Below are 24,228 nucleotides of genomic sequence, written 5' to 3'. Positions count from 1 at the left end.
TATATTTGCATGTATACATAAAGAAAGTCGTACTCGTAACAATAAGCTCATCGATTATCGAAACCCTTTCAAAAACTTCCTAGTGAAAAAGCAGCCAGTATTCTTCAAGAACGGACCCCGTACGGGACCATTGACATTCCGAAAGTTAAAAGTCGCGTTTGAATCGTGAGATAAACTTGTTTCTGGCCAAATATTGAGTCCGAGTGGTAGTAAAATCGTATCTAATCTCTGAAATTTCAGTAATTACATACAGAAAGTAAGGAATACAATGGCTCATAAAATTACATCGTAGTTAACGCAGTATTAGATAAACTCGCTAGTGAAAAAGAAAATGATAACGAAAGAATAACGAAAGAAGAATAATCAATGAAAACGTCGAAGAAATGTCTCGATTGATTTTTATCGCTTTATCTTTAGAAAGATTTGCCAGTTGAATTTGTCTCGGGAAAAGTCGGCAGTTTTCGCTCGTCGTTAAAGCGATCTTTTTCCCTTTATTGTTTCCGATGAAATCTCCGTTTCACTTCCGATAAACATCGCGTCAAACGGGAACATTAAGAAAGCAATTATTCTTAATCTCGTATTTCGTCCGCCGCGAGAGATTCGATGGAATGTGAAAGGAATGCATTCGACGTTTAATAGTGCATAAAACGCTTGACGTGCATATTCCGAATCAACGTCGGTCTTCGTGATCCAAACACGCCCGCTGTTGCGATTTCGCGCGGTATCGAGGAACGATCATAAAATCCGGGTTGAGCGCGAATCGAGCATTTCAGCATTTTTTAATTCTCGCTTCGTCGTACAAGTGTACATTTTAGCAAACATGGAGCTGATAAAAGTAGTCCAACTATCATTGACGTTTTTATTATCAATGTATTTTCTTATTTTCTATACCGGAGTCGTCGTCATCTTATATTTAATATGGACGAGAAGCGATTAGTAGTATCAAAACGTGTGACAATGATGATTTTTCTTCTTTAAATTTTTACCACGAAAAACTTTTTTTTTTTCGAGAGACAGGAAACATGAAAAAAAGGTATGCTTAAGTAATGTAAATAAATTTGTAGTTGATTGTTATTACAATAATTATTAGCACTTTAAATTTTTTATTTTGTTTTAAATACATTAAGTTTCGCCTTAAAGTTACATTCTTCAATCCGTAGCCTTTTCGCCTAATTCGTTCACTGTTATCTTCTTTGCATCGTTGCGCCTTAAATTTATAGCAGCTTATTATCGCCACGTTTCGAGCCTAGTTCGCTCGTGAATCTCAAGGTTCTTGTCCCAGATTCCGAATAAAACTCGTATCTACCCATCTTTACCGTCCATTCTTGCCCGAGTATGATCGTTTTGGCACGGAATCATCCGTACGTGGCGCGGCGGCGAGCGAGGCGGTGGGCAGCAGGTGAGGCGAAGCGAAGCGGAGCCCAGGGAAACAGCATAGGAATAATAGTATAACAACGTTCCCTGCTGGCACTCTATAGTCCGCTCACCTGCGACGCGAATATACGGGGTGTCGCGGAATCGCCATTCGACCACCAACAAATAACGCGCACGACCGTGCGCGACTCAACACATTAATCGTGTAATTATTTTTATGAGTTATAAAAATAAAGATTTCTATTTGGGATTTTAAGGATTTTTTTGATATATAATTTCTGACTGGTAACAAAAATGAAAGAAAATAAACGATAGATATCTTAATCGATTTTTCTAAAGACCGTTCCGAACTGAAAGTTTAATATTCAGAATTTCTATGTTTTTATTTACGAAGTTCTCGGACTCGGACACAAGATACTCTTGTGTTTTAGTATTTTCAGGATATCTTCACCGTTTTTCAGTCAGGCGTTAGAATTCTTTTAGTCAGGGAAAGGTTGCACAGGGTAAAACAGAGCATGGGAGTCGATTGTTTTATCGTGCTGGTCACCCGATATAATACAGCGCAATGCACTATAGCGTCGGGGTACTATAGACTTCATAGTAAGGTAGTGACCGACGCTGTGCGGGATTCAGGTGTGCCCTCGGCGTAGACGCTCTCAGTTTAGCGGCGGTAGCCCACGCGAATCGCTCGCCTCGCCTTCTTCGACTTGGTATGGCGATCAAAGCCGCCTTTATTTCGCGACGACAGAAAGGGAGAATTGAAAAATACAATTTTTTTCCGCATCTACGGTTTTTCTCATCTTTTTCTGACTGCCGTTGAAAGTGACAGCCGAACATTTCAAGTTTTCTCAAACCGGCTTTCATATATTCTCGGATAATCAATAAAAGAAACTATATAATTCTATTAAAAAATCGAAAAGGTATATATATATATATATATATATATATATATATATATATATATACCTTTTCGATTTTTTAATAGAATTATATAGCTTCTTTTATTGAGATATATATATATATATATATATATATATCTTCGTTAATATATAAAATCGAGTTTCTCGTTAATATTGAAGGAAGAATATAAGAATGTAACTTTATTAAGAGTACATATTTCATTTTGAAATAACGACAATATAAAACGCTTCCTGCGTAGCTCTTCATGTACTTTGATCTGTTTCATCTAACTTTGACGCATATCACAATCGCTTGTCTTTCCTTATAATGAAAAAAAAAAATAGTACTGAAGAAACAGAAAGTTTTTTAAAATTTCTTAAACTTATTTTTTAATTTTTTTGTAATTCTTTAGAGTTATACTAGGATGGAGATTTACCTATGAAATTGTATTATTTTGTGTGATTTAATACGTTTTTAAATGTGTTTGTGTGTATTTGCACGTGCAGTGATAGCTAAACACTAATTGTCAAAGACTGAGTAGTGAAAAAATCTAAGATAGAATCTCAAACGGTTTGTTAAAGCATCAATACTTGCTGGCGGTATCAATACTTCGGTTTCGGAGTATTGACAGATAGCATTATAAGTCTTCGATAAAACGTTTTACAAAACTGATTTTTCTTCGTAAAAGTCAAAATATATTTTATTTGATGAATTTCGTGTTAATTCATTTTTCGTGTTAAACCATTTTTTTTATGGACATTATCACACGATCACTTTTTGATTTTTTATATGATTTTTTTATAAAATATAAAGATTAATATAATTATATAAAAATATTCTAAAAATTGATCGATATTTTGGAACTTTATAATTGAAAAATTTTAATGAAATTCTTGAAATTAAAAAACATTTTATCGAAGTTACAAGGATAGTTCTATGTAGTAATAGTTCTGAATACGATTTGATAATTGCATTTTAAAACTTTTTTGTAAGACTTGATTGTACGATAGTTTGCGTGAAAAAAGTATTACAACGTAATGTAAAAATTTTTAACATGATATTGATATCTATATATTAAATTGCAAACTTTTCAAATGATTCTCATATTTTTGCTGCTCAAAAAAATTTTGATTCCATAGGAAAAAAATGTAGAAAAGAAATTTCTTTCAGACAGAAAATTTCAATTTCTTAAAGTTGAGTTAATCTATTATTATGTCGTTCCACTGTTTAACACATCAAGAGATTACATTTTGTGTCTCTAAAGTAGAATATGACTTCGTTTTCAAAGGGAATCATGTAAATTATAGATTTACTTCATTTTAGCACTGACAATAATAGGTTTCAATGCAAGTATGAGACAAGTCCATAATTTGTAAGACTTATGTAAGTACAACTTTATACTTAAAATAAGTCTTACGGACTTATCTAATTCTAGCATTGACAATTGCAAGCTTCAGCGTAAAAATGAAGTCAAACTATGTTTCACGTATACAAGATCTGTTTAAAAATTTATTTTTTTTTATTCTTAATATCTATGTATAAGAAAATTACGATTACTTTTTATTTTTCTTGCTTGTATCATTCAATTCTTATCATATTAAAGACTCATGTTTGCAACTTCTATCATTCTCATTTTAAATTTAAAATTGGAAATCTTTCTTGATTTGATCCGCCTCTTTCATCTTTTCTCTCTCTCTCTCTCTCTCTCTCTCTCTCTCTCTCTCTCTCTCTCACACATTCTCGCTCTCGTTCTCATTCTCCCGCTCTTTCACACAGTCATTCACGAGAAGTCAGAAAGGTCTGGTTGGCGCGAGGAGACCTTGCGGAAAAATCATACACGCGGTCAGAAACGATAGGCCCCCATCGTGCCATTGACCAGGTAATTCAGCGGCGCGTAAAAAGCAGGCATAAAGCGCGCCAACAGAGAAAGCCTCAATTCTGTCCTCCTCTACTCCATTCACAACGAAGCACCATGACACTTGATTGTGCCTCGTTTTTTTTTCTGATCGAATATAGACGCGAGAAGTAATTTAGAATGAATGACTCGAGTGCTAGGTACTTCAACAATAAAAAGAAAAGAAAGGGAAGAGAAAGAAATCTCGGGAAATTTTAATTTAAAAAACAAACTGGTAAAACATAATTTTATTGGAATTTCATTCCAATGTAAAATTTTTATGCACTACATAGCAAACAAAATCGACGTGCCTCTCCTTCATCTAGAGAAGAAAATCTAAATGAAATTAAAAAAAAAAAAAATTCGAGAGAAAGGATTTTAGAAACGTTTTCGCGAGGCAGATCGTCCGCGAGTTTCTCGCGAAAAAGCACCGATGGAGTTTTCGCAATCGTTTACGGAGGCAGTTGAGAAGCGGACTCGCGCGCTCGCGAAGGATGTAATTTATCTCGCGCGTAGTAGCACGGCGAAGAGGAATCGAGGGGGACGCGGACACAAACCAAGGTGGTGTGACGTGACCAAGGAGAGATTTAGACGCCGCCGTTCCGCCAGTGCATCGCGCGCTAAAAGTGCATTGTTTCGGACCGTACAATAGATATAAATCCAATCCCCCTACGTGTGTCGCTGACACATGCGTGAGCGAAGTACAATAACAAAGTACAAAGAGTTTCTCGCGCACGCGATGCATTATGCCACTCATTATCATACCACTTTCCTATCGTCATTATTATTAGTACATCGCGAATAATCGCGTATATTTTTCTCCTTCTTGCATGCATCGACACATGCAGTACCTTTCAATTAAAAAAAAAAAAGATTTATGTCAATTGAATGAATCACTCTCAAAAAAAGGACATTTCCGACTTTTAATGAGTAAAATTGATGGTTGCCTACGTGAGATTGTGTCATTATAATATTATATTTTACATTACATGTAAAATCACAGTAAAAGAATATAATAGAATTAATTTCTCATGAAAAAATATAATGATACAAGATGTACATGCGAATCTTTATCGGCTCAGAAATTTTTATTATCACAATCTTTTTCCGCGTCGGCTAATTAAATCAATCAAGGAAATCTATAAACGAGCACACTGTCGCATTTCAAGATTGCAAAGTCGTGAAAAGTCGGAATTTACCAACGGTTCGTTAGCGTCGTGTGCGAGCAAACATGCTCGTAACGTTCACAAGTTACTTCCGAGCCGGCAGGAACATTAGCGCGAACTTTTGCGCGCGTTCAACCGGTCGCTTCTAACAGCGCCGTAATTTGTCCACTGGCCTCCAGCGTAACTGAGACTCCGTAAGGGATGTACTTTGTTACAGCACAGCTGTGTAGCTCCTCCAGGCTGTCAACCCTCTAAATTCTTTATTAGATCGGTATGGACTGGAGCTTCATCGTAACATGCTCTTCATTAAATTGCTATGTTGCCGCTTTACAGAGCTGCTTCGGAGAATTACCATTACTTAAATTTCTTAAATTTTTCTGTTTTATAAGATCACACTTCTGAATAATTTTACAATGATGATTAATTTTTTTTATTAATAATTTATATGTCTTTGATATCAACAATTTAATTTTGTTAAGATCTTTTAGCTTTATAATAAATATCCTTTGGTAGAAGTAAATAAATAATTAAACTAACATAACACTGTTATAGAAATATGTAAAATGTAAAATTAATAACTAAATATTACCATCGATTTTAATAAATAAGTTTAATAAATAAAGATTAGCAAATTAATAGATGGGATTATTTTACACCTTCTTTTTAGATACAAAATAATAGAAAATTAATGATTTAAGATTTTTAGAAAGAATCAATATCATGAAGTATCCAGCTTAATCATGTTTTTAAGAGATTTATGCTATTTTCAATTTGAACTCCCGGAACACTAAAAAGTTATCGATGAGAACGATAACGGCTACCGACGTCTCGATCGGTTCGATAAATTCAGCTTATCGGAGAACTCCGTCTTTTATCTACGTGTCCCCGCGATCTTATCGTACTCTCGCTGAATCAGCCGGCATAAACGAATGAATCATGAGCAAAATTGTTAAAAAAGGTTCGCGGCGACGCGGGAGATCGCACGCGAGAGCTTGCTGCGGCGGCGAGGATCTGCAGAGCCTGCAGACGTTGAATCTAATCGGACGCGGGGGTGGAAGCAGTCGGCAGCGCAGTCCTAATCCCGCGCCAGGTGGCCCAGGTCAGGATCAGCCAGCATCCGTAGTGGACTACAGACGGTTGGTCTTCATCAGCTCGGATTCATCGTCGGGCCGCGAGGAGGACGACGCCGACAGTAGTTGCTCGAGCTCATCCTACCTGAACGGATTGCCGCGCAACGGAGGCCACCATCATCACCACGCACAGTCGCTCGAGGACTGCGACTGGGACTACTTCGAGAGCGGCTCCTTGCCGTTGCCGACGACGCCGATCGTCAGCGTCGGCGCCGGTGTCAACATCGCCGGTACAGCAGACGCCGTCGGTCAGGACGTGTGGAGCTGCTGTCCAGGACGTGGTTCCGCTGCTTGCCAGGTACCTTCATTATTATTATTATTATCATCATACCTTCATTATTATTATTATAATACATCTCACATACGATATGCTCGAAAGAATTTGAATTAGATCGATACAGAAATTTGACATATTTATTAAATAAATCTGAAAAACATAATTTTCATTATATTTCTCTCTAAGCATTAAAGATTAAAATATTGAAAATTCGCAATAATAAAGCTTATTTTAATTCTTTTATGCATATTGTATATGATTTGTAATAAATATTTTATGGTGATTTTCTGTATTTTTAATAAATTTTTAAGAAATATAATATAATGTTACTTGATATAAAATATATACGTTAAATATGCGTACTCGATTTTTGTAATAAAATAAATAAATAAATCGAACAAAAAGATGATATGAGCGATGAAAAAAGTTTTTCATGGATATGAACACGACTCATGTGACCGCAATCATGTGAGTGCCGCTGGCTGCGCATCCGTTTGACAAAAACGCATTGCCGCAGTTAAATTAATCATTCACGTTCTACTAGCGAAGAGAGTCGCACAGCAGCTATGCGGAATTCACGGTCACACTTTGTCAATAAACCGTGCTTGGGTACTCGTATATCGAGCGACGCCTCATGCTGATTATACTGATCGATAAACGCTTTGAGCGGATTGTCACCGTTCGCTTTCAAGTTATTAACCCATTTCTCTATTGACATTTACAAGTGGAACATATTTAGAGAAAACAAAAGATTTAATTAATACATTTTTAAGTTTCATGCAATAAATTTTAATAAATGATCAAAAAGTAATTCATAAATTTTTTCTATATTTTTATCCAAAGACACGAGATTGAAACAAGAAATACATAAAATATAATTTCTCTTTTTCGATTATTGTCTTTTATTGTTATGATTTGATTATATAATTTTAATTAAATTAAACATAAAGTATAGAAAAATATTTGACATTTATTTATACATAATTAACAAAATAAAATTTGTATATAAAAATATAAGAGACTAAAAAAAGAAATAAATCAATTTTGAATAAAATTAAGTGTAAATATATAAAAATATGTTTAGTTAACGAAAAAGAGAAATAAATGCAAATGAAGTATAAGAAAGAAGTACAAAAAATTTTAAGAGATATTAAAGATAAAATTTCTATTATGAAAGAATATCGCGAGCCATTATCCTGTCGTTCTATCCAGGCCTGCGGTGGTTCCCGAAGCGCGAACGTGCTTCCGGTACCGGTGCCCATACCGGTCCCGGTCCCGTATCCAGTGCCGATACCGGCCGCTCTGTGGACCGGCGATTTTGCAGCGGCTGCGTCATCCATGATAAGTCGCAACGACGGTCATGCCGAGCCGGGAACTTTGAGGCTACGAGGTGATCCGGCGGCACCCTGGTTCGCCTGGCATCCTCGATTCAACCAGCCCCTTCATGGTACGCGTCTGGATCCGCGGCTAGCTGGCACCTTCGATCCAACTACTTGCACCTTCCGTACGCCGGATCAAGTATTGACTTCGAGACTGTACGTTCCGATAACTGAGACAGTAACGGCTCCGCCAACGAATCTCGAGTCACCGCAAATAGGTCAGGACGTAAAAGATGAAGCAAAAGTGGTGTTAAAGACTGAAGAATTCAGGAAGGAAGAAAACTCATCTGCGAAAGATATCAATGAATCTGGTTCCTCTGTCACGAAGAGTAAACAGAGACTAGAAGAAACGAAGAACATCGAAGCAGAGTGCAAGAAGGGTGATGAAGAGACGGAAGAAATAGAAGAGAACGAAGAGGCCGCTTGTGAAGATTCATTGTCGTCGTCCTTTGAGAAAAGCGCGCAAGGAATGTATCAACATTCGCGAGAGGACTCGGGCAGCTCGTCCGGGAGATCCTCGGCGGACAGCAGCGATCTGGAAGAGGATTCTAGTTCGCATAGATTCTCCAGGGTGTTCGTAGTGAACGATGACTCGCTTACTAGTGACAACGATATCGAAGACAATGAGGAAGATGATTCGGATTCTGCGGCGGAAGGTGGCGTGACCTTGAAACGCGTCACTGCGATTCCTGAAGAAGAGCCGGTGGTGTTACAACATGTAAGACACTTAAATGAGGATGTTCTCATGGATAATGAACGAGAAACGAATAAAAATGAATTGGAAGAATCTAAAAGACATTCCAAGTCTTATATCGTCGGCAACGATCAGCCTAAAAGTGATGATAAGTTATCGGATGAATCTGCTGCTAATTTGACTGACAAACGAAAATATCGTAATAGAAAAGATGGAACTAATAATAATAATGTTAAGCGATTTCCTCTTTTACTGCAACGTCGTTCGAATCCTGAAGAACTCTATTTAGCGGACGATAATGATTGTTCTGATAATCGAATTGAATTAAAATCCATCAGGATGCTCGATCCCGATAGTATTGATCTCCCAACGGCTGTTTTAAAAATAAACGAAAAACCTATGTCAAAAATACAGGTCTACTCCGAAGAGGAAGCTGTCGATGCATCGAAGGAAACATTGCAGAACGATCTGATCGAAAGTTCAAAGTCATCTTCGAGCGATGCTTGGGATTCCACCATTGTACCAGATTCTCTCGAAGTTTCCTCCGAAATTTCAGTTCCCGAGGAGACTGATGCCAACTATCAAGTTTCCGATAACGAACAGAATACACAATTGATCATAATGAACGATTGCGACGAGCGAGGAGATAAGCAACGTTTATCAGAAGCAAATCGTTCGACGAACATCGACGTCATTGCCGACGCGTCTGCCGACAGTTGCACTAGCAACGAGAGCAACACCACAGGCAGCGAGGTGAGCAGCGACGAGCTTCACGAGTACGAGGTGACTCCGGCCGAGTTATCCTTCGATTACAATAACGAGGTCGCCGCGATCAACAACGAATTACTGTTTCAAATCGGCAAGAGGAAAACGGAGGATACGTCGAGAGGCATCAAGGAGAACGGTTATCATCTCCGCGGTGATCGTGATGACAAAACAAATCCGACGATGACGAAGAGCGGCGCCAAGCGGAGCGTGCAGTCTGACCAGAGACTGATCAGCGGGCGGTCTTCAATAGAGTCGATGATCGACGTGAAGGACGACAACGACGACGATGAAGACGACGACGAAGGCTATCGCTCCGTTACGTGTCGTCGCAGCGGTCAAGATGGCGGGCCAGGAGACAACGACCCGACGGTGGCGGCGGGCGAGGAGCGCATACGAGCCGACGTGGGCGATGCGATTTCCACCAGCAGGATCCAGGAGATGTTGAGAAGCGCGGAGGAGCAAGACGGTGACGGCAGCAAGGTGGACATTGCGCATGACGGCCCGGTGAGAGGCGATATCGCTCAGGTGGGAGGAAATGGTGATGGTAACAGTGGTAGTGGTAGTGGTGAGTGCCCCGAGGAGGGGGACGCGACACGGTTTCGCTCAGTCGAGCGACGCCCGTGCACTCGGCAGGAGAATGGATTCCCAGCTGACGGCCAAGCGTCGGCCAAGGACCTTATCAGAGATCCAGCCCAGCATAACAACAGCGGTAACAATACGAGTGGTAGTAATAAATATAGAAGCCTCGTGATGATTACTCAAGAAGCGTCATACCAACCGGTGAGCGTCGTCACGTCAGACACCACGACGTTGCTGCAACCAGATGAGATCCATTCGACTGGAGGCCAGGGAGGTCTGGCCAGTTACTTTCAGCTGGCATTGGAGGCGGTGAGCGAGCCACAGCTTCGTAAGAACGCTCCGCGCAAACCGCTGATGGTGAAAAGACTACCAACCGCGGTCGCGGTCTCTGCCGTCGCGACGGGTCATCAGTCAGCCGAGCCTGAAGTAGATAGTGGGCTGAGTGTCGGTAGTGCTAGTGAAAGCGACGACGTGTCCGTGAAGAACGTGCCGAAGCCACTCAATTGTCGGCAGGAGAATGCGGATGACGTGTCAAAGGATCGTTCCGTGACGGATTACCGAGAGAACGCGAATCTACGTGCCTCGTCGCAATCCAGCGACGATAATTTGAATACGAGCGGTGTTATTATACTCGAGGAAGGTCTAGCCGACGATGATTCTTGGGTGGAAGAAGTGTCGCATGATGAAGACGAACCGGGTGCGACTACTGCCACGGAAGAAAGTTCCGAAGATGAAGCCAATAATTTCGGCGATCGCGAAGAAGAACTCAGAGGTTATCGCAGACAGGCGATCGACTTCACTTTGCATACCATTGTCGAGGAATCTTGCGAGGAAAGTGAAACGGAGCCGAGTCTGGCAGCCGGAAGTCCCTCTAAGAAACCAAGACCACCGTCCGCTTCAGAATTGGAAAAATATTTCTTCTTCGGTTTGGGAGGTGATGGAAATAGTTCGAGTATGGGCTCGCGCGAAGTCGACAGCTTGTCGGAAACTTCATCGATTCATTCTGAAGGGCTAGAATCGCTCGGCCAGGATGAAACTAACGGTAGTGGTCAAAGTCAGGACAGATTAAACAATGGTGACAGTTTCCTGAGTTCCTCTAGACTGGAAAAATACTATTTATCAGAATTTCTCGGCTTTGATCAGGATAGAAGAGATTCCGATGGTTCGGTAGGAAGTGATTCCGAAGGCCGACCTAGTCCAGAAGCGCAAAGAAGAAAAAAATTAGTGCGTGCGAGAGGTACAGGCAGATCTCACAGTTCTTCTCTGGATAATCTGTTGGCTCTCACGCAGAGCTCGCAAAATCTGAGTTCGCAAAATTCTCTTCAAGACCTGAGCCTTAATCAGGACGCGCAAGAAACGCAGTCTGAAGGTTCTTCGACGGAAACTGATGGTACAGAAGACGGCCAGACCGCAGTTTTTGGCACGGATGGTCAGTTCGACACAGTGAAACGTAAGAAGAAAAAACCACGAAATTTAGGAACTCAAAGTCCACGCGTGCCAGACGATCGAAACAAGACGCCGGAACCCAGTAGAGAAATGGCACTGATGAACGAAGTTGTAATAGAAAACGAGAACGAGGCGATGAACTCCGAGGATTCGGACAGAGCAAAAACTCCGCAACCAGAGTCCATTCTGTCTTCATCCTCTTCGCCGTCCACTCTTACAAATAGTAGTAATACTCTGAACGTAGCCTCGTCCTCGCAAATAGATTCCTCGAGAAACTCGGTTTCGGTAAATTCTAATGACGGTCAACGATCGAAGCAGCAATCGCGAGACTCAGGCTTCGTCGGCAGTTGCGATGATCTTCTTCAACATCAGAAATTGCCAGACGAAAGTCAAACAAGTAATATTGAGATTGATCAAGAAATCGGCAAAGATCGCTCGCTGAATAAGACCTCGGAGCATTCTCAGAACGCGAACCAAAACATTGTTAAGGAAGGAGCGATTGGTAAGAACAACTTGACGAAACATCCGGTGAATCACGCGAGTCTGCCGCACCTGGCGAATGCCTCGCTGTCACGCAAGGATAGTTTCAATAACTGGTCTAGCGACGAGGAGACGAATCTCATGATGTCTAAGATGCGACAGTTCTTCAAAACAATGGTAGCCAACTCGAACGGCCAAGGATCGGGCCAGGGACAAAACTCTACCAATGCAAATTCTAGCGGCGCCTCGCCGGCACCGAGTCCTCGACTGCCGGGTTACACTTCGAAAGCGCGACTTTGCGTCCAGAACCGCACTAAACCGCCGCAATTGGTATACTTTGAAAATGAGCTAACGCGATTGATGAAAACGGTACCGGGAATACGCGACGAACAAGTGCGAGAGATCGTCGAGTATCTCAGCTCGGAAGACACGTGGTCAGATTCTTATGACAGCTCAGATTATACTAGCTCCGATCTCGAGGGCGCTGCCGGAGGCCGCCGATCAGCCCTGCAAGAACAGATCTCGCAGAGTTGCCAACAGATCATCAGCAAATTTGACACCACTTCCACTGGTGGTGATACGACTCTATCGGATAAAGAGAGAGAACAGATAAAAGGATCAGGTTCGGATTCCACGATGCAACCTGCGCCCTGTCTGGGCAGAGATACCGCTTTTGTTTACCAGAAACTGGTGCAGAGCTTTACAAAAATGGCTGGTGACGGCGTGAGCTCGGACGCCAACTCCACGCCGCACAGCAGCCCGCCACTGATCGCTAAAGTAATGCATCACATTGGCAGTCGACTGGTAGCGCTAATGCACGAGGTTTCGGAGGGAGGACCGGCAGCACATCATCATTCCACCACCTGGCGACGATATTCTCAACACCACCGAACTCCATCCTCTGCGTCCACCACTGAGGACGATGACTCAACATCCGATTCCACCAATGCGCCTTCATCGGCGCACTTGCAGTTGCCGAGATCGAAATCTCACGATCCTTTGTTATTAATCAACAGCCACCCAGCAGTCTCTACCGGTCAGGAAGGGGAAGAACGAGAGGCCAGCGATTATGAAAGATTCTCCTGGCGCGGCAGTTTCGAGTCCGCACTGATGGCCGCCGACTCGAGGACAAAATTGAGCCTGTTAGCGTGTTCCGGTGATGTTAGTGGTGGTGGCAGTGCTAGTGCAAGTGCGAGTGCCCTGGCCGCAAAGCGACGCAGCGCCGGCGATTTGCTATTCAATCCGAAGAGCTTCTCCAGAGAGCAGCTCGACAGGGTGAGAAGTTGCGGCTCGATCGGTGGCGGAAGCGGGGGCGGGACCGGCGGAGCTGGCGGCGGTTCCGTCGAAGAGAGAATTTGGAGCAACCGGAGAAGATCTTCTGTTCCTGACGCTAACACCAGAGGGGAATCAGGTGAGCCCGAGCGTGACTGTCTCCGCGTATGTGTGACTGAATGGATATGATGTGTACTTCTCCACGCGGAGTGATCTTGCGCAGATCGTATTACATTGCGGAAACGGCGGTAATTGGCGTTACAGCTCGATTTTGCCTCTCCAACTCGAAGCAATCCCGCAGGTTGTTCGAGCGTTCCTTTTCCGCAATTACGCTTTAGCGCAGACTGAATACGTTAGATGTTGTAGCCAGATCAGTCCCGATAATGGGCTTATATTTTATGTGAAATGAATAGAGCGCACACGCAGCTACGGGTCTAACTTAATTGTACTTATATTGGTAAATTAAGTCAGAATTAGGAAGCGTGAAAGCAACTCCGCCTTGTGTGTTTTATGCCGCACGCGATTCCGAGTCTGTTTTACTTCGTTCTTTAATAAAAATAAATTTACTGATAAACAGTGAAATTACATGAGAAAAACATAAAACGTAAACAAAATAATAAAAGTACCAACTATATATATCCGGGGTATTTTATGAGCTATTTATTAAATTGTTATTGTGGATATTTATCGAGATCAAATTCCTGAATTAAAAAAAAAAGTTTTATCGCGAAACTCATATACTGAAACTTATATAAGCAAATTTAATCGAATTTGAAATCTACAATAATTTTTTATATGTATGAAACGAAAAGAAAGTTACTCGAGGCTTGCTAATGAATACGATTTTTTTCTATAGAATTACTTTCTCAGGTCTCATCATCGTAATCATGAATGAATGAATGAATGACGCCTCATGAATGTAAAATACTTATGAATAAATAATTTCGATACACGCGTGCACGACTTACGAATACCAATAAATATACATTTCTGATATATATATATGAGTCAAATAAAATGGAACGGCATTGTACGCAAATAGTAAATTTAAAGGTTGCATATCTAATGAATTCGCAGATAACATTTATCTAGATCACACTTAAAATGCGATCATGTAAATTGCACAAGAGCTAGTTCATTTCCAAATGCGTTAACATTGTTATCGTTGTCCGATACACGAAAAACGATTGTTTTATCGTGCAGGTGCATCGGCCGGCGACGAGGACACCGAAGACGAATTGGAATACGGCGGGGAATCACGAGCGACGACTCTACCACGTGGCATGCAATCCGCCATCAGTGCAGCCACCAATTCTCTGCCGCGACTACCCGCAAGCGCGCCGACCGGCCTGACGACGACGTCGTCATCGTCGTCGTCGTCGTCATCGTCGTCGTCGTCGTCGGCGGCGGCGGCGGCGGCGGCAGCGGCGGCGTCGTCCTCGTCACCGATGCACAAGGCGCACAGCGTCTATCACTTCCTGCCGCAACACAGCGGAGTCAAATCTGCTCGGTATCGACCGCCCGGTTTCGCCAGGAACAGCAACGTCGGGCCCGGCGCGATCGGCGGCGGACCCAAACGCGCCGTCAGCGCACCAGGTCTGCAAGTTTCCGGCTCGCAATCGGCTACTGGCAAGCGAGATAATTCGAGATCGAGGAGGCAACAGGCGATGTCGCTTACGTCAGGTGAGTCACAATTTTTCTTTAAATTATTCATAAATTATGCCAGAAGTTCAGTCATTCTTAATCACAAATTTCCCGGCGAACATCGAGTATTTCCTGTATTTATTTCAAGTTACATATTAGTGTCTCTTATTTTTTTTATTTATTTTTTCTTTTTTCTTCTTTTGCACAAAATCTTTGTTGATAAAAATTTAAAAGCAATAAATACATGAGAAATAGTTAATATTGCAAAAATTCCTAGAGCTTATCTGAGTGTCATCTATTTTTCGCTTATTTCTATATTACACTAAAATTGTTATCTTATTTTTTACTTATAATTAATAATTAATTAATATTTTAACTAAATTTTTATGAATTGTTTAATAAAACTTCGAAGAGAAAGTCTTATAATTTGACTAGAGAATCTGTTATTTATAATGAGAGAAAGTGTGTGACTTTTGGTACATTCTTATAGTTATGAATTATATGTGTGTTGATGTAAACTTTTGTAAAATTATATTTCATAAAATTAAAAAAAACGGAGAATATATCTGTTTCACTTAAATCTGTAGGCACGTTTTGAGAGACGTTGAGAGAGAAAGCGCGTAGATGAAAGGAAATTTGGTCGGCGGATACGTGTGATTCCCGTGCGATAAATTAGGCCGCTGCATCGTCACGCACACATGATGCGCACCATGCAAATGATTAAGTGTAAATATGAAATTACAGCGAGCGTCGTCATGAAGAAGAACGCATGGCAAGAGAGAAAATGTTTTTAGATTTCTTCGCAGGTGAATGGCGGGAAACGGAAAGTACGCGGCGAAATTCAAAACATGCAACTCATCAGAAAATTTGAATTCTTATTTGAATGTTTTCTTTAAATTTACATGAATAATGTCTTTTCTGAAAAAATTTACACTTAAATTAGATTTTACAACACTAGAAGTATGTGTAGCAAAGTATTTGTTTCAAAATTGTTGCTAAGAAAAGATTGTCTGTTATTTAATGTTAATCATTAACGATTCTGACATTCCGTATACCTACGTATTTTATGTGTACGTCTGCTGTAATGTGACTTTTATCCGTAAACTTGAGCAATCTATGCAGTGGCAAAATTCCTTCGTGTCTTCTCCGAAGGCGTAAACATTGCGAAAAGCGGGACAACGTTGCGAAAGCGTGCTACTCGTCGCGTGAAATTTAGTGTAATAACAAGTCTGAGCTAACTCTCCGACACCTCCTTACACCTTCGTTACATTTGGCTTTTCTCTGGCATTAATTCAATTAATTCAATTATGATTCAATTATGTCACGATTACCCATTACATCATGCCCTGTAAATTTAATTTTCCGGACATCAAAGTGTTTTCCTAGTTAGTACTTGACTATAAAACACGATCGTGACACGCAACCTTTACAAGAAAGTAGCTTTATCCTTCCGCCAATAATATTTTATATATATATATATATTTTCTCTTGAGAAAAAACGAAGATAATAGAAAGCAGATTTCATAATACGTTAGAAAAAAAATGTGCACTAAAGATATAAACCATAAAATCAATAAACGATTATAGGAAACCTTTAGATTTCGTATCTTAAGATAAATTTTTAATCAAGAGAAATAGGAAATAGTAAATCTAAAATTACCTGTTTTTAAATATTTATCTAAATGTAATCAGAAAACACGTTTTATTATCATTATAACATGAAGCAAATAAAATCAACGTAGAATTAAAAGCACTTCCAAGTATGATTATTAAAAAAATGACGCAGAATAACACAGAATGTTTACATTATAATACTTACAAGAAAATATTAACTGCAATTTTATATTATATAAAAATAATTTTCTGCATTTTCTTATACAACAAACTTCAAGTTAAGTTTCAGACTTGATTATGTATTTACTGAATTTTTTACGCTTACGATCGCTGGCAATCGGCAATCACAGGAAGGAGATTTATTTCGCGGCGGATAACTCTCTTAGATTAGCGTTCCTCCATTCCTGAAGTGCGGCAATATTCTTCTCGGTTCTTCTTTTTCTCTTCGCAAAACGCGGAAAAACAGGTGCCCCGCTCGTTTCTGCGGCGAGGTAGTACGTGCTTTTTTTATGCGCGACAAGTAGAACGTCGCGCATTGATAATGCGGCGCATTCGTTCAGGTGCTCGCTCGTGTGTAACAAGTGCAACTGCTTTATTACGAGGTTTCCCTCCTTTTCTCCGACATCTCTGCCTCCCCCCTCCCCCCCCCCCCTCCCTCCATCCCGCAGCTCCTCGGTCGCTCGTGCACGCGCGACAATCGATAATGCCACGCAAGGACCACTCCTCGCACTCCGCACGCACTCCGCGTGTGCGTATTGTTGAATCTTTCGTTGGTGTCACTCCCGCGACAGGACGCGTTGTAAAATCGACATTCATGCAGGCAACGACATCGCACTTGCGACGCAAGTGTGTGATTTATTTTTCCTCCGTTTCCACTTTATTTACAGAATTTACGTGTAACGTATGTTTTTTCACGAGTACACGCATTTCTGCACGCGTCGATGCCAATCGAATGAAATGATTCGAATGTTTTCGTATACCGTATGTTTTATATGCCGGCTTATCGATCGGCGAAATATATTGCAACGTTCGTCGAGCATTAACCCAGTCTACTTCTGAACGTGAATGTCTTTCGATAATAATCTGGCCCGTGGTCTTTCTGCCTACATAACAAGTTATCATAGTTAAAAAGGTAGTGGTTGGAGAGAACGAGTCGCGATATTAAATACCGCGATATTGAAAACAATTTCTTGTTTTAACATTTTTTACTAAAAAAGCCACATTTTTTTATATAACAGAAATTTTAGAATGTGCTTTTTTGAAATGTTCTTTTAACTATAGCCTTTTAATCTGAATAAACATATTTAAAGATAAAATAAGTATATTTTTTATATAATTGTAATTATGATAAAGGAAAGAGTTCTGTATTACTTATTGAAACATTAATAATTTTTGCATTTAGTACAATATATAAATAATATTTGTTTTAAGACAATTTTTTTATTAATTATTATTTTAAACTCAGTAATTATCTACAATATTAAATTAATTTTAATTCGATGAAGTTCAGTTTTTGCTGTTCGAATAGAAATTTAAGGTCCTTGCCACTCCCGTTTTCAGTTGCGTCTCTCGTGGATCGATAACGGACGAAACCACCCTTCAACTCATAGCTTGGGGATAAAATCTTCAAATCATACACAAAATTTCATCTGAGCGATCGTTCCCTCATGTGTGAAACTCTATCTACGAATGAAATTCACTAAAAATCGAATTTAAAATCGAATTCAACATCGATATATTCAAATCTAAAAATTCTAATCTAAATATTGGATAAAAATTTTATATATAATTAAATGTCAATATAACTTAACGTTCATCTACTTACTTCGATGTTTCCCTTTAATATACAGTATTATACACATCCGGTAATCCAATCGATTCAACGCTTACTCGAACAAACCTCGATTCAGAGTCGAGCCTTAATTCAATAAAAAGTGCATTCTAATTAAATTGATTGATGAAGAAAGACAGTTTAATTCATATCTTGTCTTAACTTGTTTTTGGAAAATGATGTGAACAAAAATAAATGTAAATTAAAGGAGAAAGATCTTATTTTTCTAATTATATTTGGCCCTTTAGCTTTTTGATTACCTAAAATGAAATAATTTAATAAAATATTTAATCTTAATATTTTCTAAGAAAATTCTAGAAATTCTCTCTTGAAGTACCTTATATATATTCACATTAATATCGTCTTGCGATACTATCATACAACATTTTACAATTCGCTGGATTGTATGCATCGCACGTCTGCGATTTCCGAGCCGTAGAATTCCGCATTCGTTCGCCACGTACTCGTTTATTCTTTTTGCTCGTTAGAGACCGGTCGATGACAGATTTACGTTTAACATCGCAGGCACTGCAATACTTTATGCTGTATTCATCGGCGATCATCGTTACCGCTTCAAACCAGATCGATTTTTCGCACGAATAAAGATTAATACGACTCTTAATTACCGTTTTATGCCGCGAGCAATGCAGGATATTCAAGTTATCTTATTTCTCTTCGCCTGGCGAAGCTCTCTAATTAACAGCAACTATGTATAAGGTGCCTAAGAATTAAATTATGTTACCGTCAAATAAACTTTAATGACTTAATAAATATCGTCATATGTTAAAAATTTTTAATTTTTGCATTTTTTGAGAGGACCATCTTAAACTTTTGTATTTCTTGAGAAGCTTCCTTTTGCGTTACAGAGTTACAGTCGTAAAAGAAATATTTTCCCAAAAGTTAGAATTCTCTCAGAGAATGAACGAGAAAGGATCAAGCTGGCGTTAAGAAAGTCAAGAATGTCATTGAACCATCGTTGCTGTGAGTTTTGGAATGCGTGTCAAGCTTTTTGCACGATTGCTAGAACGGTTCTTCGCTTCGCGGACAACCATGAAGCAGGACGTTACGTCTTTAACCGCCGCATGACATCTTTTTTAGATTTCTACGATCCACTTTAACCGACTAATGGAATTACGCGAATATATTGTTTTAATCGGCGTTGTTTAAAAAAAAAATTTTGCAAAAAAAAAACAGTATGAATAGTTTTTCATAAATATTACAGTTCATGCATTAATTCGTTATATTAATTCTTGCTCCACACATTTTAAATAGAGAAGATCTTGTAATATATATATATTTATTATCAATTCTATTTAAATGTATTCTTTATTTCAAAGAATTGATATGAAATGGAAAAAGAATACGTAAAAAAAATAAATTATAGTCTTTGTAGGCAATTAAAAGACGGCAAAGTAGGCAATTTTCGCTGAAAAATATAATGTTCTGGTATAATAAGACTAACGTTATGATACTATCTATATTACGTAGAAACAGGCTGACATAATTTGCTTGGTATTAGTAGTTTATCATGACAATATCCACGCTTCGATAGAGTAATTCGATAATTGCGAGTGCAGGCTACTGCTTTTGCGGTGAAACATATATATCGACGCATGCGTACATTCTCTTCTTCCACGGTTCTAGCGAATAACTCCGGTAGTGAGTAATTTAATTACACGCGGATACGCGCAATAGCGTTTTCTAAAGGAAAGGTAAACGCGAGTCATAGGATCAGCCAGTGCAAAAAGGAAAAGAAGAAAGGAAAGAAAAAGGAAGGAAACGCAAGCAAAACGCAAGCAAAACGGAAGCGACGATTGTACGCCGAACGCATAATAAAGGTGCAAGAGAGAAGATCAACTAAAACCGTTTGCTTTAAAGTATAATAACATTTGACAGAAATATCATTATAGAAATTTAATTACCCCACGCGAGAACGATCGAGGCAAATATGAAAAGCTGAGAAAATTTAATTACATAGATACTTTGTTTTCGCTAATCACACAATTTCTTCTGAGATCCCGTTTTGTATCATGTTTTTTTTTTTGCGGGTTATAAAAGGATAATAATTCGTCTAATCGGCCGCTGAGGCTGGAAACTGCGTTCTCGCATCAGGCGAGGCACGCCAGAACTTTCGCCCACATTCTCGGTGCGTAGTACTATGTCCCGGATATGGCGTTCACGTGCGTGCACGCATATACAATTCAACCGAGGGTAACGGGCGCGCTACTCGGTTTTCCGCGCGCGATGGGAAACCGGAGGGAACGAGATCAAATTTGTGGAGAGACAATCCGAAGGTGGCGAAATTACTCGCGAGAGACAGACGCGTAATTACTCGCGCTTGGTAGGGCCGAGTGATTTAATTAGCCCTCCCCATCTGGTATCGCACAAACACGGAGCACGAGCATGCGGGCATGTGTCTACGATACTCAATCTTAATTTTAACGACGGCACCCGCGACAAATTGAATCGCAAATCGCGAAACGTATAAAAGGCCACTTTTCTAGAATAAAAAGTTAATTAGAAAAGGCAAGGAAAATTAATGAAACGTGAAGATAAAATTAGAAAATTTATTGTAGGATTAGGAGTGACGTTACGTAATAGCAATGCATAATACTGCGATACGTAGTTAAATATAAAGAGATATATTTTTCTTAGTTGTCATATTTGCTGCAACAAACTTTCTTTAACCGACGGTGACGGCAGTTGATAGAACGCAGTGTACGGACTCATGAAAGTGATTTTTCTCAGGCGAAGCGCGGAGATACCTCGATACGTTTTCACCTTGGCACACATTCACCTAAACCTATTTACAAAAGCTACAAACCGATTCCGTCTGTGTCGCCACGAGAATATTATCGGGCGCGATTAGAAATGCATCGCCAAGCGTCGGCTATTATGTCGGTTATCGGTGGACGATGTTACCCAACATTTAATTGTTCACTACTTTAACATTACTCAGCACGACGCACAACAATGATTATCTCGACAAATGAAAATCATGAATGATGCGGCTTTCGTAACATGGCGTTTAAATGGCACGTTTACAGATGTCTGTTTCTTATCTTTTTCGCAAATATTATTAAAATTCGCATATCATTTTACAAATATAATAAAGATTTGAATATTTAGTACATCAGTAAATATATCTGATTGCAGGAGATACAAATAAGAATTGTGAAATCATTATTAACAATGAAATTTCAATCAAAAATTAAAAAAGATTTTAGGTATTTAAGAAAATTTAATATTGAAGAACGTTAGAGATTTATATTCTTAATAAAAAAAATTATAAAAATTATATTATTAAATTAATCTCTATCTTCTCGTAAAAGATATTTCCCTCTATATGATTTTATGACTTCCTTCTTTATAAATTTATCGTTTGTTATCAAACCAGATACTGGACCTTGAATGTAGAAGTAATTAGTGCCAGAAAGCAGGAAGCAAAAATCAGTATTATCGTTGCTCCTGTTCCGTTTAGCTGAATAACAAATAATAAAATGGACAGATCTGTCAGTATAGGGAATGCTTCGTTCAATGTTACATCTCTCTCGAAGTTCTCTTATTTGTTTTATTACAAAACATCAGCAAATATCAATTTAAATATGTGCTGTTACTTTTAATTTTAAATCTTTGAAAATAATATACTATTCTTTTATTATTTTAAAATGAAAAGTACCGTTGAAGTATTAAAGTGAGACGATCCTTCTACCTTTGTTTAATTTAGTGAAACCATTTTATCTCTTCTTATCAACTCATACTGAATCTCGTGTGCAAGCTGACTTAGAAGAACAAGAGAAGAAATAAGAATAATTAACTAGCAAGAGAAATCTACAGAGTGAAAAAATTGAATTAATCTCAGGAAGATGGCAAAGGGTGCTCATTATTCGACTTTCAAAGAATCTTCCACCCAAAGTTCTTGGTCCACTGGTAAAATGATGCAGTGTCTCGCCTCAAATTTGTTTCTGGAGTGTTGTTGCGGCTCTTGTTACGCAAAACAAAAAACAGTTTCGAATTCAAGATCGAACGGTACAAACGAGATGGATAGAAAGAAAAATCTAGAGCCTGATGATCTTATCATCGAATCGGAAATTCCACTGACTGATCTTGTTAAATCAAAAAATGATGAAGAACATACAATAGAAAAAATTCCTTTAACAAAGCATGACTATGGAATATCGAAAGATAATGAGTTTCCAACATCCATCAACAAGGAAGAAGCTTTATTGGCAAATCATAAAGATGATTCTTCTCTCAATGTCTTGGACTCGAAAAACAGATCCTCGTCCGGAATTCTGACCGGCGGAATGAAGCGCGTAATCGAGAATCTACCAGTTCTTCCAAAAAAGGAGAAAAAGTCACCGTCGATTAACGATGAGAAGAAAGCGTCACACAGCGATTCAGAGCTAGGATATGCGAGTATCTTTGCCAAGTGCTCGAAGCAATATGGGCAGCAAGAAATATCCACTCCTGAATTAATATTAAGTTAGTCATAAAGTGATTTTAACAATTCTTACAATTGGACTTGAAGAGATTAGCGTGATAAAAAAATTTGAAAAATTTTTTGAATACAATTAAACTAAAGTTAAAATTATAAAAAAGAATTTAATTTATATGAAATATAAAAATTTCTGCGCGCAAATACAAAATTGTTACTAAAATTATTATCACAAATTAATTACTGTATTATTATATTTATGATAAAGTATAATAAAAACAACAGTAAAAATTAAAAAAACTCTCTTGAAATATAAAAAATAACGTTATATTTTATAATATTTAGCAATTCAGACTTTTAAAACCACTGTCGAAATGGCTGTTTTAGTTTTAAGCTATTGTGAAAATTCTACTTTTTGAATAATATTCATTCTCGTTATCTCTCAATTGGACATTTGAAATCTGAGTCAGTCTGAGTAACCAAGTTTTCTCATGATATCGCAGACGATGGAAGCAGTTTGTCGGAGGCATGCAGCACGCCGATTATCGGAGCAGGATCACGAGCAGGCTCTAGTCACACAGTCCTAGACATGGACGACATCGATCCGGGCCATCTCGCCACTCGCTCGTCACTGTCGAGTCTCGGAGTAAGTTGCAATTTGTTAAAATTTCCTTCTTGCTTAATGCACATAGAGGATGGACCTCAGATTGCAGCACGTCTCGCTCAAAAACTATTGCCCAACTTTCGAGAGAAATATCGTACTTATCGCAATTTAACGCGAAGCGAACTTGCAGCGTTGCATCTCTCGCATCGCTCAGATTAACGGAATGGGAGACAGGTGCTCTCGCCAGAGAACGAAGCGAACTTTACGACGCTGAGGTCGCCGTTCTAAAATCCTCACGATCCTAATTCTCGCGATTCCAGGCACGCTCGGACTCGATGGCGTCGGTATACAGCGGCGCGGGCGAGGGACGTTGCTGTCGATCCGTGGTCGTCACAGGTGAGGTAGAATTCGCCTTGCAATACGATTACAAGAATCTGACGTTCGAAGTGCATGTAACCAGGTGCAAAAATCTCGCGCCCGTGGATGTAAAGCGCAAACGGTCGGATCCGTAAGTATGCCCATTTACGACTATTATATTATATATGTGTGTATATATATATATATATATGCGTGTTCTTCAATGTACTTCAATTTTTATATTTAATGTATGTAAAGCGCAGTAGTAAAACAAAAAGTTAAGTAAGATAAAGTTTGTTATCCTTTGAACGCATTCTCTTAAAGCATTTAATTTAATTCTATTTTCAACTTATTATATTTTCCGATATAAAAAAATCTTTA

General features: G+C 39.2%; 1 protein-coding gene and 1 long non-coding RNA gene across 10 annotated transcripts in view; one reads left to right on the top strand and one right to left on the bottom strand.

The window, feature by feature from the left end:
- The window catches only part of LOC105431957 (uncharacterized), a 52,675-nt gene that overhangs the window by 22,837 nt on the left and 5,610 nt on the right, over positions 1-24,228 (top strand). For 4 of the 7 annotated variants that reach the window (XM_089077432.1, XM_089077437.1, XM_089077424.1 and 1 more), the window contains exons 9-13: positions 6,293-6,762; positions 7,954-13,498; positions 14,563-15,042; positions 23,390-23,532; positions 23,811-23,998. In XM_089077432.1, coding sequence (XP_088933558.1) covers positions 6,293-6,762; positions 7,954-13,498; positions 14,563-15,042; positions 23,390-23,532; positions 23,811-23,998 — 6,826 coding nt within the window. The remainder of the gene's footprint in view (positions 1-6,292; positions 6,763-7,953; positions 13,499-14,562; positions 15,043-23,389; positions 23,533-23,810; positions 23,999-24,228) is intronic. The other 3 variants (XR_016139387.1, XR_016139386.1, XM_089077443.1) reach the window with 1 other exon arrangement.
- On the bottom strand, positions 5,926-17,193 carry LOC148938251 (uncharacterized). Of its 3 annotated transcripts, none has more exons than XR_016139396.1 (2): positions 16,925-17,193; positions 5,926-6,766 (listed from the first exon to the last, which is right to left on the bottom strand). It is a non-coding gene; the product is annotated as an uncharacterized LOC148938251 (long non-coding RNA). The 3 variants fall into 3 exon arrangements; XR_016139398.1 differs by having other exon boundaries at positions 16,943-17,193; XR_016139397.1 differs by lacking the exon at positions 16,925-17,193 and adding an exon at positions 8,006-8,140.

Source organism: Pogonomyrmex barbatus, unplaced genomic scaffold (assembly GCF_055798465.1).
Source record: "Pogonomyrmex barbatus isolate J1 unplaced genomic scaffold, ASM5579846v1 scaffold1, whole genome shotgun sequence".
Classification (NCBI taxonomy): domain Eukaryota; kingdom Metazoa; phylum Arthropoda; class Insecta; order Hymenoptera; family Formicidae; genus Pogonomyrmex; species Pogonomyrmex barbatus.
This window is presented reverse-complemented; position numbering and strand designations above follow the sequence as displayed.